At 41.8% G+C, this 18,906-nt stretch overlaps 1 protein-coding gene across 3 annotated transcripts in view; it reads right to left on the bottom strand.

The window, feature by feature from the left end:
- LOC125897748 (roundabout homolog 2-like) overlaps positions 1–18,906 on the bottom strand; it is a 124,099-nt gene that overhangs the window by 15,918 nt on the left and 89,275 nt on the right. For all 3 annotated transcript variants that reach the window (XM_049591089.1, XM_049591087.1, XM_049591088.1), the window contains 9 exons: positions 17,927–18,132; positions 11,486–11,567; positions 11,191–11,356; positions 10,506–10,672; positions 10,265–10,386; positions 8,042–8,273; positions 2,004–2,128; positions 1,730–1,901; positions 381–557 (listed from right to left, as the gene is read on the bottom strand). In XM_049591089.1, the coding sequence (XP_049447046.1) occupies positions 381–557; positions 1,730–1,901; positions 2,004–2,128; positions 8,042–8,273; positions 10,265–10,386; positions 10,506–10,672; positions 11,191–11,356; positions 11,486–11,567; positions 17,927–18,132 (1,449 nt within the window). The remainder of the gene's footprint in view (positions 1–380; positions 558–1,729; positions 1,902–2,003; positions 2,129–8,041; positions 8,274–10,264; positions 10,387–10,505; positions 10,673–11,190; positions 11,357–11,485; positions 11,568–17,926; positions 18,133–18,906) is intronic.

Genomic DNA, 18,906 nt, shown 5'->3' with positions numbered 1-18,906 from the left:
ATATATGCTTGACTCACGGAGGGATAAAGGAATATTTCATACGTAAACCTAGACGCGCCTCGTGTTAATGTGCAAACAACACCAGCCATGGTCTGATAATGGAAGGGGATGTTAAATTACTTATCTTGCATGAATGTATTAGACTGTTGAGGTGCGGTGCTGATGGAACTCAGCACAGTTGATGCACATCAGTGCACAGTGAATTAAAGTAAATAGGGCCTATTTCCATCTGTGCCGCATATATTTCCTTTGTTCTGCATTTTAGCCAGCTCAAATGGAGTCACATCTGTGATGACATCAGCTTTCGTTGGAGAGAGAGACCCCGGTGTGCTTTGAGATTCTGTGTTGGTGCAGAACCATTTAAATTGATTTTTTTTTACCTGCATAGTTGCTGAGTCCCTTCCTCTTTTTTCTCCTCCAGTACAGCCAGGCACTGAAGCCCATGAGGACAATCCAGCAGGCCCCTCCCAAACCGGCGATGAAGGCCGGCTGCTTCACCACGTCTGAGATGCTATTGTTGCCCTCTGATCCCGTCATCACGTCCCTCAGTTCTGCACCTGCACCCACGCAGAGAAGAGACAAATGAACAAATAATTGTATTTTGGTAGTTGCTGTGCGTGGAAATCATTTGGGATAAAAATGAAATCAATTTCGTTTTCACTGTGCTCCGACACAACACCTACAAAAACAACAACAACAACAACAACAACAACAACAAATGTAAACAAAAATGAATAAATATCTGACAGAAGAGGACAATGTGAATGAAAGACAAACTAACAATAACAAGTACCTTTATTATTTGTGTAATTGTGTATATGGGTTCTTTTTCTTTTTTTTTTGGCTCACTAGGAAACTCAATTACAGAAAAAACAAATTTTCAATAAAAGCCAGAGATCCATTGTTCAGGTCATATTATGCACTTTAGAAAGAAAATCAAGAGAGCGTGTATTAAAGACACATGGAGCACAGGAACAGCTAAAAGATGAGACCATGAATAAATGACAAAAAAAAAATAAAAATACACAGGGGGCAAGTGTGGAAAAAGCAAAAAACAAAAAAACAAAACAAAAACAAAAACACAGCATCAGTGCATCCAATATGTAGGCAGAGTAAATCAATTCAGCAGAGCACTTATCAACTTGAGCTGCAAGACACGAGATTGACAGAGCAGCTCTGACAGAGTTTGATTTTCTGTTGCAGCTACTGTGCTGTGAAATTAGATTCACAGTCTCCAGCAGGAAACTCCCCCCTCCCCATCATTAAGCTTCAGTCCACAGGCCTGTGTTTCCCTTTCTCTGTGTGTTAAGGGTGTTATTATATATCAGTCAAAAGTCACAGATGAAGAGCATCTGGCCTGGGCTGCGATATTGATTCTGGGCTTATATACTCTGGGCATCCTTTAGCCATTTGATAAGATGTGATAGGCTGATAAGCTCCTACAAAAACACTGTCTACTTTGTTAGCGCCAGCTGCCCACATATTGAAGAGGATTATTGATATGGCTAACAGTACTTGGCACAGTGTTACCAGACACTACTCTTAATGAATCGCAATTGATTTCTCAGTAGACGTCTGTGTTGTAAAGCGCAATCTTCTTTCTTCAAGTGCAATAAATTGACAAATCATTTCTTCAGACCCCCAGTCTGTGATGGAGACCTCGGTGCCCCCATTATGAGGTCATTTTATTTGACTCCAGGTTTGGTGTGAGTGTGTGTGAGTGGATTACCCAAGATGATGAGCTGGGGTTTGCTCTTGACCCCCACCCCTGCGCTTGTGCCTGCAGCCACCTCCACATGGTACTGCACTCCGGTCTGCAGCCCCCCAACGACCACTGAACGGATGGTTGCATCCACAGATTTATTGACGTGAAAGCGGGTTTCGTTGGCCAGACACCAGATCTGACAAAGACAGACACGCCAGACAGACTTTATTGTAAGGTGCAGTGCATTACTAAAATATTCCATTTGCGACAGTGTATCCGGCGCACAGTTTGATCCCACCTTGTACTCCTGAATGATACCATTCTGTTGGTCAGAGGGAGGAGGGTCCCATGATACGCTGATGGATGTGCTGTTGTGGCTCCCCACTGTCAACACTGTGACTTGCTGCGGAGGTGCCCCAGGTGCTGATGGGTAAGAGAAAAAAATGATTTAGCATATTGTTTTTTAAGAGAAAAGTCAAAGAAGGATTTGTCTCACCCACTACCTCAACTCATATTCATACAGCAAGTCACACAACAAGGTATTCTCTAAGCCAGCATGGCAGATGGCTACCAGAGCACTTTATCTCAATTTCATTTCCTAATGATAGTTTTTTTTTCTTTTCGGGATGCACTGGGACCTTTAAAATGCACCATTCTTTCATTATACTGAGTTTAAGATTCTATTATCTTACTGGCATCAGAAGTTTTACACACCAAGCATTTAAGGTCCAAATTGCACTTTACTAATTGCACATTTGATAACCATTCCAAGCAGAGCAGCAACTTTAAAAATGAGTGGAATTTCAGCAGCCAAGAAAAAATGGCTGAGCCCATAGCTAACATCATTCCCATAATGGATTAGAACCATTATGACCACATGTAAATGCATTCAAAGTCGCTGTATTCAATTTTGCATATCTTATCTGACTGGAAATGGTCAGTCTCCATGTCCTGTAATGAGGATTCTGAGATGGCTTGTCAACAGAAATGTGGCATTATGCCTCACGGTGCCAAATTCAAACTTCCTCTTTAATGGGCCATTTTTAAAAAATGTACCAAACTGGCCTGATAACCTGCTTGGACAGATTGGCAATTTAAAGAGACTGCAGGCAGCAGGAGGCAAACACCATGTCTATGCAACTGTGCAAATCATCATCTCTCACTGAACGGACTCCACAACCGCTCTCGGCACACAGTTTCTCATGATTCCCATTAAAACTATCATTATGTTCTGACTGAGTGGATGAAATAACTACTCTGCACCCAATTAAGGAGCTGCAAAAAAGAATGCTATCTGCAGTGGATCCATGTAAGCAAGCCACTGAATGCCACGGAAGCACAGAGAAGCCAAAGCAGGTGGGCCATGACGGGACTGTCTTGTTTGCCACCTGGCCAGAGAGCAACATGGTTACTGTGACTTCTCCAGATGGGATTGGTATTGTAAATGAATGAATTGAAAAATACAATGAATATGTGCACAGTGTCTCAGCAAGGAAACAGGGAAGAGTGATTCTATTGCTAGACCAGAGTGTTAAAACCAGGCCATATTAGAAGTACAAAGATTGTCTGCATCAGTGTTGAGACTGACCTCTGCAAGTCTTTTTACATCTGGAAAGCTCTCTGGCTCAGTTAACTTATAAAGTAAATAATGGCTAAACAATAGATTTTTTTTAAGCTGAAAAGATGAAACAAATCTCCCTGAATGCGCTTAAAAGAGAGGCTCTAAACAGATATGGCATGTCGGCAAAATATTTGACAGCCTGGCAGTACAAAGGAATTAAATCTGCCATATGAAAGGCACTTTATTTCTATTACGTTTAACAAATTGACTCAGCCCAGTTTGAGGATATCTATATTCAGCCATTTGGACTGTATTGACTTTCTAAAGCAATTACTGTTAAACCAACTCGCACAGATCTGCACTGTCACAATATAGTGATGATTCCACTGCTCAGAAAGCAAAATGGCTGTAAATTTAAAACTCTGACATTATGATATAGTATTTATGCTGGGATACCATCTGGCATGGACACAAATAATCTTGCTTAAGATTAAACAGTCATTACCCAGTATAAATGCAGGTAGACTGTATGGAAGGAATGCCTACCGGCATTCTGAAAAAAATAAATAAATAAATAAAAATAAAAATCAATACTTTCTCTGTGGCTCTCCAGCTCCTAATTTCTAAAGCAATTCATCATCTTTGTCGGCCAAATTTCACAAAATCAAATCACAATCATAAATCTATTGAGGGAAAAACAAGCAATCAAAAGCTTCCAATGGAGCGCAATATGCCACCAGTATTGGAACATTGTTGAGTTTGCAACACTTCAGCCAGGAACTGTTAGCATATTATTTCTCTTTTGGATCTGATTTTCTGGAGGAAAAAAAAAAAAAAAAAACATATTATACAAAGCTGCTCAGTAGCCAGAGGTTGGACTTTTACACTACCACATGAGCACAAAATAATAGCTATAACCACTGGCTAAAATATGCACCCAGTTTCACATAGTTATTTGCGCTACGATCATGTCAAAGATTTGACTGTCAGAGATTTAACTTAAAGCTACAGTTGGTCATTTCTGTAAAAAATAACTTTCCATCATATTTGCTCAAACTGTCACTATATCTGCACAAAAGTACATATGACAGATAGTCATCATCCTCCCACTTCCTGTGCTTCTAATTGCATTAGCGAGAATCCACTCTGCCTGAAGGAAAACATCCAATCAGAGCCGAGGAGTCTCTAACGCAGCTGTCAATCATGTCAATCACTGCTTGCGAATTGCAGTCAAACTGTCAAACTAGGCAGCGCTGATCAAATATGAATATGTGCAGTCAGCAGCGTAAGGATGTTATCATGAGCCCCAGTGCCTGCTATTATGAGAGAACCTAGTGCCAGGTTTGTGCCAAAACTAGCTACCATGTATCATCTCGTCTTGTCACATGATCAAAAAGAGACTTAAAACTGGACGACATCAACATACATGTTACCCAGTGATCATGACTTCATATCTGTATATGACAAAAATACCACAGACAATAATATTTTTTTAATGTTACCAACTACAGCTTTAACTTAAAACTATGTATGTATATGCATTTTGAGTAAATTAATGTGAGTGCACCATCAAGCAAGTAAGCTCCAGTTTTCCAAATGTCATTCCAGTCGTGCTGTTTCAGCAAACTGATGGAGCTTGCCCGCTCAGTCAAAGGTTTACATTAAGAGAAGACAGGAACCATTAAGTGTAGTTCTGCAATTTCCGTACGTACGAGAACAATCCCTGAGGATGAATTATGGCTACACTACCAGTAATGACTCAGGATAACATTACAATAAATGGTCACAACAGCGGAAAAGGTCAAAGAGTATGCTCTTAATAATGTGACTAATACTGATATTAAGACTGATGAACACAGCAGCTAGAGAGTAATTTCAAGCAATTAAGGCTTCCAATGTCTGAGGGAACATTTCAGTTTTTATTCACAGCTGTGCAATTGAACAAAAGGCACTTAAGCTGCTTAATGTTCTGCTATACAGGGTATAAAGTGGTAAACATAACCTGGTATGCAAATGAGTGCATCAATTAAGCTAATTAGTTCATGAATTAGCAAACATTTCTTTGTCAACATACCTGTCCACATATAACTTGCAATGTAAAATAAACTCTATCAAGCAGGATCAGGGAGATCTCCACATAGGATGACCTCTTTTCTCTTCACTGCCCCTCTTGTCATGGTCTCATAGTATCAGTACATCTTCTTCTGAACAGCTATATCTGCCTTGGACTTAAGCACACCATAGCATTTTCTGTTGTTTGCCATTGGCTTTGGTGGAAAGTCTGAGGATGGCAATGATGACGGTGACGTCACAGAGCCTTCTGCCTTTGGCCACATTGCTCTCACCAACAACTCATCGAAAGGATGTGAGGATCATTAATCTTCGTTCACAATTTCCCCTGCATGCAGTGGGAGACACCAGCTGTTTTGACCTCAGAGACCCTTAAGATGCCCTCTGCTACGGTTTCTTAAAGGCAGCAGCACATTCCCAGTCTGCCTTTGATGGATAGAGACTGTTTTTTCCCCCATAATTCTGCAGAGCAGCACATTTCATGGCTCTAGAGTATCAGTAGATCAAGCCAATTTTTCTTCTACCATGATGCCTCATAATATCCAGGATCCTAAGTAACTAGAGCTTATGCCCCAGTCCACAAAGACCTCTATTGAGCCTTTGTGGCCATTTTAATTGGGCTACAGTGAGGTGAATTTCTCTTTGTATGCCCGACTGTGGGGAAGATGCATTAATGGCCTCATCATGATTTGCTCTCACGGCAAGCCATGTTCCACACAGTCCAGCTGGTGCAGCACCTGAACACAATAAAGTACATGAAGAGGTCCCCATGCCCAGCCAGTGGGCACAACACAGTGTGAGCTTCTAACCTTATGACATGACTGCCATGTGTGAACAGAGTTTGCTCAGTTGATATAGAGTTGGTTCTGTTGTCATGAAAGTTGTTACGATGTCCAAAGCTGGACTTTAAGGAAAAAGCTATCGAGGGAATCTTTTGTCCTATGTTTATCTAAAGGCAAATTTGTGCCCCTTTTGTTTTTGTTTTTTTCAAACAATATTTGTTTACATTTTGGCAAACCTGTGCCAAAACAGGTATGCTGAAATAACATTTACCAGTTTCTCTTTCTAATGTACCTGTGATCCTCAGGCAAGTTCTGGAGTTAGAAGGAGCATCTTTTTTCTATGACATTTAAGTGAATTTCTGGGCATTTGTTTGTCAAGGGTATCAGAGATACTGATATCCTTGGAAAGTCTAAGTCCCCCTAAATGTAAAAAATTACATATCATGTATGTATGTTGAGATTTGTTTCAACAATTTAAAGGAGTGCAATGTCTTTAAGAAAAACTACATCCCTCTGTGACAAGGGATTGGGACTATAATTGATTAACTGAATAATACTGCAAATTTCAATTTTATAAATAAATTATGCAACATGTTTTGTTACACTCAACTGTGCTACAAATAGTAAAATGTACAATATGTAATTTTCTGCAGCTAGGCGTCTCTGAATCAAACAGCAACAAAAGATGAACCATCATTGTTCAAGAGGTTTTTCAAGGGAGCAGCATTATCCACACAAGTCTTTTCCTGAAACAAATGGACCAGGTGATTTGAACAACTAAAAACACTGCATAGAGCAGTTTCTTGTTAAAAATCTGTGTTTCTGCAAAGCTGTTTGGCTCATAGTGGAGGGGTTGCTAGTCCAGCTCGTGCTAATGTGTGCTCACATTTTTTCTCTAATAATTTAAGATCCAGAAGTTAAGGAGGTTTTTACTGGGGGCTGAATATCAACTGAGGTCTCCTCTTCCCACAAAACAAATGGAGCCACTGCTTTAAACCAGTAAAAACACTAAATTTAGTGTATATACACTTTCTCCAATGCTGTTTGGCACAGCAGGGACTGTAGCCCAGTTTTCTCTGATTACTTGAGATCCTTCATCCTGTTAAAGCATGTAGTTAAAAACAACCAAAATCTAAAAAAAGTACCATAAAAATGTAGCTTAAAACTGTATAAAAATTCAAAGTATGACAGCTTCAGGTGACATACATGGTCTGCGTCTTTCATTAAAATTACAGATTTCTCTGGTTTTGAAAACTATTGCAAAAATTTGCGTAATATTATAAATACTATACACAACTCAACAAAATATACAACATTGGTCTAGTCTTTTTTGACATTTTAATGGGGGAAAAGTTACAAATTATATTTTTAACCTAAGAAGAATCAGTAGCTAATTGTTTGACCTGCATAATAGGAGGGCAAGAACAACACCAAGAAGTGTTAACTCCAATAAATTGGAGATTGGAACTGTGTGTGTGCGTGTTGGTAGATGGGTGGTCATATCACGCAGATCTGGTTGGTGTGTGACGAACACATGGCAGCAGGGGTCCACAGAGGAGTAGAGAGAGAGTTGAGCTTATGCCAAAGGAGACAGTTTCTGCCCCCCCCCTCTGCCCACCAACCCACTGAGGCCCAGGCTTGTCACAGACCCCCACTGCGCTGTCTGGGAAACCTGTTTTTGCACACAGGGGACATGGCACTGCAGCAGCATGCATGTGTGGGCGGGTGTACTTGAAATGCCATTATCCGTTACTATCTAGCCATGAAGCCATTACTAGCAGCAACTAAACATAAATGTAGGTAGAACCATTTACACAAGAGCATTTCTCTCATGCGTAAGTAACTAAATCTTACATTCCTTGCAACATAAAGTTAGCAGAGAAATTGACTTTTGTCAGAAATGTGAATTAATTTGTCGCTTACCTTCTTCCATGGTGCGTGCTGTCATGGATTCACTGTCTGCACCCTGGAACTCATTGAAGTATGGCCGCACTTTAATCTCATAGACTATGCCTTTCTTCAGACCGGCGAGAGTTATGTCCCTCTCCGAGGCGACCTTCAAGTCCTCTATCTGCCATGGCCCTGGGGAGGGCAGCCCTGACGTCTGCCGGTACAGAACGCGGTAGCCTTGAATAAACTGGGATGGATTCTCCACCTGCAAGGAGAGGAGAAGGAGAGAGAGTGGGATGAAGACATGCTGTACGGTAATGATGTGGGAGGTGGCGTACATCTGTGTGTAAACTGCTTTGGAGCTGTGGATCAGCATTCACTTTGTGTCCTCTGTCAGTGACAATGCACGCTTAGTTAATCATACAGTTTAATTAGCAGCAGAGAGGCAAGAAACCACATGAAGAGAGCTGTAGTGTATTTGCCAAAGCTGAACAGCACCCCCGAGTCAGACCTTCAGCACAATTTGGACTCAAAACACTGGATCAAAATAGCCAGATTTTTTTTTCTTCTTTGCTGGTGCATTTCAGGGGAAGAGTAAAATATGTAACACATACAAGTCATAGTAATGGCTTGTTAACAAGCGCAGAAGCAAGAGAAGGCTTTTACAAGTGATATAAAGCAGCTGTTTATCATCACACCAGTCAAAATAGGTTGAATCTCTTTCCTTCCCCTACACTCCTCTCTCTCTTTGTGTCCTCACTCCAACTTTATTAACAAAATGATTTTTGACTCTAAAAGCCCTATAAACACACAACGTAGAGCCACTCATGTTTTTGTTTTCCTATGTTACTTGAACATAGAATTTGAATTTACATGGTTGAGGCCATGGATCAAAACAAATTACCCTTGTCTGTGTCCACTTTCCTATTGTCTTCGAAGACAGTCCCAGAACTGATAAAGGGGACAATAATAATGAATCTGAACTGTACTGGACCTTGGGAACACAGGCCCTCAGGAACATAGGACCTTGGGAATATATGACCTTAGGAACATAGGTTCTTGGAGACATAGAACCCTTGGAACATAGAGCCTTGGGTACACAGGACCCTGGGAACATAGGACTTGGAAATATAGGAACTTAGGAACATAGGACCATGGAAATATACGACCCTGAGAATACAGAACCTTGGGATTATAGAAATTTAGGAAAATATGACAGTGGAAAGACTGAACCCTGGAATCCCAGGACCTGGGAAACATAAGACCTTCGGAACATGGGATCCTGGTAGCAAAGCACAGTGGGAACATAGGACCCTGGAAACACAGGACCCTGGTAACATAGAACCTTGGAAACATAGGACCCTGGGAACATAGGACCTTGGAAACATAGGACCCTGGGAACATAGGACCTTGGGAACATAAAGCTTTGGCAACATAGAACCCTGGGAACATACTAGGCTCCTGTTAGAACTAAGTGAGGGACACTTTGTTGAGTAACTCTGTTTGGACACCTGACATTTAGCAAAGTAGCAGATTGTCCAATTAAACTTTACTGAGATATGAAACTCCAAACTGGAAATAGACATACGTGCAGCTGTTCCCATGGGACATGAACAGGGCAACAAAGACTTCAGACAAAATCCAATAGTGCACACAAACCACTTTAATACAGACACTTTTGCTTGACATTGGGTAATGAATGAGTGTTTTTCGCACAAATGGAGCCTGGTGAAATAACGTCCATGTAGCCATTCAGATCGTCCACAAACATAGGTTTATCCTGTCACTGTGTCAGGCTGCAAGCAGCATTACAGTATATGGTTGTCGTACAGACGAGCATGAAATAGCAGACTAGAGTATGCCCATCCTAGGTGTGTCATTAACCTACAGCAGCAGGCAATGGGGACACCTTGCCAACAGACAGGACATTTCCCAGATAAAGGACTGACTGTAAACTGCCTCCAGAAGTGACACATGTAGCACTTAATGGTGATGTATTTGTCCTGAATAGAAACATTAGTCTTGATTCCTGCATCACCTCAAACCATTCGAAATTGATGGAGCACCAGCTGCTCAGACTATGAATGTGTAGCCATCCGTCAATGTTTACTCCGTCTGTGCGCCAGCTAATCCAAAACATAGTGACATGCCAAGTATAAAGTTCCCAAACAAGCTTAGGAAAGATCTGCTTTTCTGCTCTGATGGTAAAACTACTATAAATCACCATACATTATAAAATGTTATATAAGCACTCACAGTCCATGTGACCTGCACTGAAGTGGAGCTGAGGACCACAGGGTTATGCATGCTGACCACCACATCCCCCAGCTCCTTCTGCACGCGACGATGGTCTACTCCCTGTGCTGTGGGACTAATGTCTGGAAGAGGGAGAGAGAGAGAGAGAGAGAGAGAGAGAGAGAGAGAAATGTAGACATGTGACATGGAATATTGATACCTATCACAAAAAAATCATTATAATACATTCTTATTTCTGTACCTTGGGTCCTGACAGGCTCAGACATAGGGCTGGGGTCCCCAAGCCCTTGAGCATTGACTGCCCTGATGATGAACAGGTAGACAGTATTGGGTCGTAGGTCCTTGACTGTGAACTCTGTGGACTTCACATGGTCTGCCACTGTCTGCCAGCTGTTACTCACCGACTGACTGTAGAGAGAGGATGATTAAATCGAATTAATTAGGATAATCTTTTCATTTCTATAGAGGTAATTTAGACAGTTTATTTGGGGCAACACTAGTAGACCGAGCTGTAAAAGACTGGAAGCAAAATCACGCAGCAATGACATGCCATACACACTTATGAAATCTTTAGAAATACTTCCTGTCATCGTCAAAAAGACTAATCAGGGTAACAGTCACTCTACGCCTTTGTAGTCCTTTCTTTTAGTCTATTTGGTGAGAAAAGAAAAAAAGCTAATTCTCACATGCCAGTCATTTCCTGCATGAAGTGGGCTTTTACTTGCCAAATAATTAGCATTCAAATTTAAATACTAAAATGGTTTTCACTCTTGTAAAATGAAATGTATAACTATAAGAGATGGGCCATCCAGAATATTCAGCATGAAACTGCCCTGAGTTGATTCAATGCCCACAGAATCACCCACAACTGCCATGAAAGTTTGGGGTCACTAAATGTAGCTGGAAGCCATAGGTCACAGACATACCCAAAAGCCTCGATGACATAGGAGGACACTGGAGAGCCTGCCTCTGGCCCTGGTTCCCATGACAACGAGATACTGCTCTTGGTAACATCAGTGACCTCTGGCTTGGAGGGGGGCCCTGGGAGAGCTGTGGCGTTGTGAGACATGAAGTCTACGAGGTCAGTGGAGTCTGACAAAGGAGGAAACGTAGAGAGACAAAATGAATACCTGCAAACACGAAAAATTGCAAACAATGTTGTGCTTAATATGCATGAAATTATATTAATGTTTCATATTAATTATTTCTACTGAGGCAGACCTCTAACATCCAAGTAGGCACTCCATGACGTTTCTCCACTGGAGCTGGTGGCAACACAGGTGTACAACCCCACATCAGACATCTGAGGAGGACAGATCATTGTAATTTCATTAAAGGGATACTTTACCATTGTTCAACCAGCTTTGTACTGTAACAATGTGGGTTGTATATGTAAATGAACTATGGTAAAACTCTGTTTATCTTACCAGCACCCATATCCCCCTGCTACTTTCTTTTTTGCATTTTTTTTGAAAAAAATCTCCCTCCTCATCTTGAAGCTCAAATCCTCCAGATGACATATTTCAAGCAGATTTTCACTGGGTTTTTGGGCTGTTGCTCAAACTACAGAGTGTGTAACCCCATTTTCCTGTGCCCCCCACTACGGAGGAACATTATACAAGCGGATTAAGCGAGTGAGCCACCCTGATCTGTCCTTCTCTCAAAATCAGACCAAACATAATTCGAGACATATGTCACCAGCCGGCTGCCATACTGTTTCCTGTGTAAAGCAAAGGCATAACCTGGAAATCCAGATGCCCCGCCCCTAGCAAATTCGAATTTGCTCTGCATGGGGATCTGGCCCCGACGAGCAGAGCTCGTTGAATGGCCATCGGACCAATCAGATCAGTCTATCTGACAGAGTCGGGCTCTGGGCGGGTGTAACATGATGAGGAAAGCACTACGCTGTAGAAAAGAGTCGAAAAAAGTAAACAGCCAAGATGGCAGCTGCCAAAGGACCGCATCCATTCAATTTAGCTTTGGAAGAAACGCTAAGCCAACTACACTTATCTTTTTCCTTGAGAGAGGAAGAGAAGACTGCCCTAGAAGCCTTCACTTCCACGTTTTTGCCGTTTTGCTGACAGGATATGGCAAAATCATAATATATCAGTTAGTCCCACTATTCGGCAAACCAATGGGGCTTACTGCAATGAATACATCACCTTATGTTTTGCTCTGATTGGCTATCATGCTATCCAATTGTGTGCGGTGGCTTTTAATATGCCTCAGTTAGTGCCGCCCTTTGGGTACGTAGGGTGTATCAGTGAGGGCCAGACTCAAAATCTTTCTAGATTTGAGTCTGGATTTCCAGGCTAGCGAAGGCATGTATAGTTACGGCCACATTCCATTTGAAGGCTACATGACACACCCATAAAAAATGTGCCCACCACCATTACAAGACAAAAGCACCTAAACCATGGACCGCGGAACACATCTGAACAAGGGGGGGCTATAATTTCAAGTCACGCGGAGGGGGTCGGGGGGGGGGCATATGCATTGAAACAATATATTACTGATGTATTAAATAACATTGCGGAGCACTTTTTTTATTCCAACGCCACACAGTCACATCTACAGTACACACATGAACACGAACACAGGCTTGCTTAGATTAACCCCTCTGATCCCACTCTAACATTCACACACAACAGGCCAAGCCTATTTACACATAAACGCACAGATGAAACTATAGCAAACAACAAAGTACATCCAGTCCACAACCACAACTCATCTTTCTGCCTTGAATCTAAATCAACATCATATTCATTATCATCACAAGTCAGCACTCATATCAGACTGATGTGCAGAGCCGCACACACACACACACACACACACACACCCAACAACAAAACAAATGCAGCTGCGCAGTTACTGAAAAGTAACCAGAACGCTGAATTTCTGACCATTACCGCCCGCAATGTGTATGTCCACTCCCGCCCGCTCCCGCAAAACTCTGAGAATTTATGCCCGCACAATAATAGAGATGCATTGATTTTGTGTCTTCTCCCATCCCGCAGGAGAAAAAACATCATTTTATAGGCTATTAATAAAGAGATTCATGGGGTTGTTTGTTTCGTTTCCCCGGCCTGCATGTCTTTTGATGCACTGGTCAGGAATAGCGCTCCTATTTCGTTGTTTTCATTTAGTTTTTAATGAAATAAAGGCTGTTTCATATTCTATTCTCCTCCTCTGTATTTATTTATTTTTCTACCTTTATATAATCACACAGTGATTGAGGTTAAGCCAAGCCCGGCGCCAGGATGAAGTTACTGAGGGAGCGGTTAAAAATTACGAGGGGGCAAATCTTTATTATGCAACATAGGTTCACACAGTGAGTTATAAAGAGCGTGCAGATGTGCGTAATAGTCGCTCGTAATGACAGCTCGTCGCCGCTGAAACACAATAAACTGCATGTTTCATGTTTGCCTCATGACAGATGGAGCTGACAGACAGACAGACAGACTCACACACAGACACACAGACAGACAGACAGACAGACAGACAGACAGGTGGAGCAAGCGGCAAATTGGTATGAAAGCTGGTTCAGGGCATATTCGTCCATTTATGAATAAATATGGAGTGGAAACGCTCATGCATGTGCACCAAGTTCCTGTGTTGACATCCTGTCGCTAGGCTACATCTTCTTCTTCTTCTTCTTCTTTTTCTTCTTCTTCTACTGTTTAATGGGGACCCGCGGGACCCAATCCCAATGCAGCCCTCTATGTCAGAGTACAAAAGTTACCCGGGCCATGGCCTCCCTGGCCCCCCTGGTTCCGCGGTCTATGACTTACACAATGGTTAATCAAACCCTGCTTCAACATGACATTGAGGCCAAATGTAGCCATTATCCACTGTATTCATTTAATTTATTAATCATAAGTAAAAACGTGATCCACCTTATAGGTGGCTAAATGAAACCCTTACTCTTACCCTAGCTGTCTTTCTTTTAAGCTAACAGTTCATAGCTAGCTATGTGCTAACTTAGCATTTTCTTCAGGGCTTCTGCATCTGGACCAAGGAGTGAAGGGGGCTGATCAGGGGGCGAAAAAATGTATCCACTAATTTACAGGTGACTCTTTTCCAATATAAGTCTATGGGCAGAGGGCATCACGTGACAGACTCCAGAGTTGTGATTTCACTATTTGGTCGCTTCGAATATTGTCTCTGAAGCCTGGTGCACTTCATGGGGGCCTGCTCCAGCCACAGCTATACCTACATGGTGAAAATAGCCATGCTTGCATTATGTCACCCACCAGTTGGAGCATTTATTGGTCCAGTGCATTCTGGTACTTGTAGGTTTTTTTCACCTTTTGAGAGAAAGTAAATGGCACAGTCCTTTTCATCTGTTTTATCTGGTCATGTAGCACCAGCTTCAAAACTATTTGTGACTTTCTACTGCATAGACAGCTTGGGTTTTATGAAAAGACCATCTTTCCAGCAGTTAAAGACTTCTTTAAGGCTCAAACAAGCTCCCATTTAATCTGCAGCATGACAACTTTAACAGGCTGGTTAGAGTTAGGTGAAGCTGTCTGTATGAAACTGACCCATAAAGATTTTCTCTGTAATACAGATAATACAGTTTTCAGGCTGTGCTCTGATGCTGTGTTCGACTGAATCTAGTAGTCTTTGTAACTCTGATCCCAGATGGTTTCTACAAGCTCTTACGTCACTCTGGGCTTTAGAAGGAGGTTCACAGCTAGTAGTACAGTAAAAATGCATTAACCTCCACTGGCCTGCATTTGGCTGGAGAAAAGCCGGAGAGTGGATGAGGAAACTTTAACACCAGCCAGTGAAAAAAAAGATCCCAGTAAGAGCTTACATTCATTTTCTTAATTGATTTGCTCCAATAATAGTCACCCCCTCTTTCCAGAGCCATCAACATTATCATCATCAGTGCTGACACAGGGAATAAGAGATATGACAATCTATTTTATATTGGCAATGCCTTTGGAGCCGCTCACAACTATGCTATCTCTCAAGAGAGAGTAGAAGAAAGTGACACAGGAAAAGCACTTTGACACTGTGACAGGACACTGTATATTGCACTTCCTCCATTATATTACCCCTTTTAGACTCCTCTCACTTGTCCCTGTCCTTGAAACCTTGAGTCTAACTGCTGCCTCAGAGATTCAGACTAAATAGCAGCGTTTAACAGCTCATAAAAATCAATACTCGCCATTCATCTTTTAAAAGCAACCCGACTGCATTTGTCCATTTGAATTACATTCAGCTGAAATCAGCTGGCAGATGAGAGAATTTCTCTTTCCTCTTTCACATGCAATGGAGAAGTACAAACACAAAAACATTACTAGACATGTGGGTTTTAAGGTTCTGCGTTTCATGTGGATGAATGAATGTGCGATACATGTAGATTCAATCAAAAATAATAAAATACAGACAAATAGGATCCTTTCCCACTGAAGAGAAACACCACATTGCACTGTATAGACTACATGTAAGTAGAATGCAAAATGTGTGCATAGTGTGATTTTTTGCAGGCACCCATCATAGGGAGATTCAACTGATTTGGTGCTGCAGAAAATGACTATTTTCATTTTGGGGTAAAACATTCTCTCAAAGACTAATTAACAATCCTTTGTTTTTATTAATTAATCCTCAGGTCCTGATAGAACCATCGCCAGTAAAACTTGATTGCTACGAGTTCCATTTCAGGTACAGAAAATAGGAAGAGAAATTTGGTAAAAGCTTTAACTCCCCCTCCAGACATGATTTAAAGTACGTAAAAACACAAATTCATTTATTAATATTTTGTTCAACACAGCTTTCCAACATAATAGTTTTAAAAAATATCTGAAAAGGGACTGGTAGCAGATCTTCTCCGTCATTAAGTAATTCTGAATCTGGCCTCCGCCACTTTCTCACGGTGCTAGTAGGGCTAGATTGATGACCGCTTGACCCATGACTAGTGTTAGCGCTAGAGGAAACATCAGAGAGATTCAGCCATACATGTTTGAGCCTCTGTCAGACCCACACTCAGATGAGGAATGTGTTGTGCACCAAAAACAGCAACCAGCAGACACAGGCCTAGCAGAAGTTGGTCGTGCTTATTGTAGTAAAAAAGGTTGCAATGGTACGAGATTTTCACAGTAACACAACCGTCTCAGAAAATATAGTGGTTGCATGGTATCTCATATAACAGAATTATTATTATCAGTCAGACTGATGCTTAAGAGACTGAAAACAGCAGGGTTATTTTTGGTTGAACAAATGTTTTATTACTACAACTGAAACTGGAAACAATTTTTTTTCTTTTAAAATGGAAGTATGTGTAAAAGTCTCTCTTTTGAAAATAAGTGAAAGAAAGGTGAGCTTCTCCATCCAGTTGCATTTTTTGGCCAATATCCTAGATAAGAAAATGTATGCTGTGGGATAACCATCAATTTTCATATCATGGTATACCTTGAAAGCGGTATACTGCTGCAACCCTAGTAGTAAACATCCTTTATTCGTTTATGATGTTTGTTAGATTGCAACTGGCAGAGACTGACTGAGCTTTAGTGGTTGTCAAAACACACAATATTATCTGCTATGATGGGTTTTTGGTAGATAGTTGAAGGAAGCTCTAGAGTCCAATGTACACCTACCCCATGTTTGCTGTCAAAACTAACGCTAACTCTTGCTCTCTGTACTGATAAGTCCCTTCTGCGCTTATGTCTTATGTAAATGTTAAACATCTAAGTCTGTTCCCTTATCCATATGTGCTTTTTTGTATTAATAAGTGATTAGCTTTCGTATTTTTGGCGTACCTAATCTAAGCTTGTCCGGGGACGTTTGAATCTCAGATTTTAGGGAAGTGCAACAATATTGGCCAAGGCCCCACAGAAGGCAGTTCAGCCTTGCTTCTAATCTTTTCTAGTGTCCACTTCCAGTACTGCACTGAAAAAAATCCCTTGCTACCCAAAAAGGATTCTCCCCATCAACCTAGCCTGGTTCCAGACCGTAGACCCTGCCCACTCAACTGAGTAGGCTTGCATCTCTGGTCTGGCATACTGCAATGAATTTGCGATTTATCTCGTCCAAACGATGGAAGGACCAATGAACGCCGGGGGTGGGGGCGCGTCTAGCAATTAACCAATCAGCGCCACGCTAATGGCGACCGCTACAGATCCTACAGACCACATTAACGATGCTATCGAGGTATTTTCGCCACTACTCGCGTTAATGGAGGACCAAATTAAGGAAGCTGCTAAACTGGATTTAACAGCGATGCACGAAGACAGAGACATTTTAAACGGGCAATGCTCGCTTGTTTTCGGCACCCCAGAGGCATGGATACTAATGACGTCAGATTCTGGGTGAGTCGTTGATCTCTACTAATTGGTTAGGGAAAAATCAAATTCCCTCCCCCTTGTAAATCGCCTTCAATGGAGGCGATGTCAGACTGAAGGTTCTGCAAGCTTCAGTCTGACACTCAGGCTACCATCGACCACCACTGTTAGGCTGTGCGCAGTTACTTTAGTGAGCACAATGTAGAGTTGATGGCCAAATTTATAAAAGTAAGACCCAAGTTGCAAAAGAAAAAAAAAATCCTTTAATTCTATACAGTACATAACCAGTAGGTCATTGTGCCATCTAATGCTACATGTGCAATTCTACATTCTAACTCACATGTGCATCTCTCTCTAATCAACTTTAACCCACCTTGGTATTCTGGATTTGAAGGCTGCCATGCTCCAGCAGGGAAAATCGCGGGTCCTTTCCAAGCAGACTGGCCCCATTCTTTCGCCAGGTGACTGTAGGCTCTGGGTCCCCTGATGCCTGACACCTAAGTAGGGACACACCTCCCAGTGCCTGCGTTTGGTTGGAAGGGCCCTGCCGGATAATGGGTGGAGGGCGGTCCTTCAGGGCTAGAGATAAGAATCAAGGAATAGGTGTTATTTTTGAACATATGTTTTTAGCACTGTAATTTTGATGTCATCATCTTGGCATGTAGCAATGACTCTCTCTTTAACTGGTTAGATTTTGCCTGATTTAGAAAGAAAAAACACATGACCTTATCACAAGGTGTTAATTTGTGATTGCAGTAATTGCATTAGTGACTGCAGGCCCAAGATGTTAGGGTTCAATCTGATGGATTTGTTGTGAGAGAAAGTGACTGTTTTGTGAGCTTTCTCCACAGTCAGGCAGTGTGCTCATGGCACTGCATCACACCTTTGAGCTTTAATTACTAGGTGAGGATTAACGATGCTTCACCCGTGGTGCTAATTACCATACCTTCTTTGTAACACCTCTCAACACATTCATGCCCGTCTTTTCTCTTCCTACTCTGACTCATGGCCGTACCTCCTCCTTCTGCCCCCCCCCCACCCCAAAACACCTACCCATCCCCGCACACACACACAAAACTAAATTCTGAATTAGCATGCCAAGCAGAACAACAATACATCTCTTTTAAAGCTTTTTAAAGCATGTTATATCACCCAGAAAACAGCCTCTGCACTCCGCAACAGTAATTTCTGGAGTGTTGAAGCTCTCTAGGCCATGTAACTAGCCCCCGCTTCCAATTTCCTCACTGCTGCTCTCCACTGTTATCAGGTCTGTCTCCATTTGTACAAGTGTTTACAGCAGGTTTCCCCTGCCTTATCTTCCATCGTACCTCCTTCAGCACAATGAGGAACATG

This window comes from Epinephelus fuscoguttatus, linkage group LG12, assembly GCF_011397635.1.
Source record: "Epinephelus fuscoguttatus linkage group LG12, E.fuscoguttatus.final_Chr_v1".
Lineage (NCBI taxonomy): Eukaryota > Metazoa > Chordata > Actinopteri > Perciformes > Serranidae > Epinephelus > Epinephelus fuscoguttatus.
The sequence above is the reverse complement of the archived record's forward strand: the minus strand, read 5'-3'. Positions and strand labels throughout refer to the sequence as shown.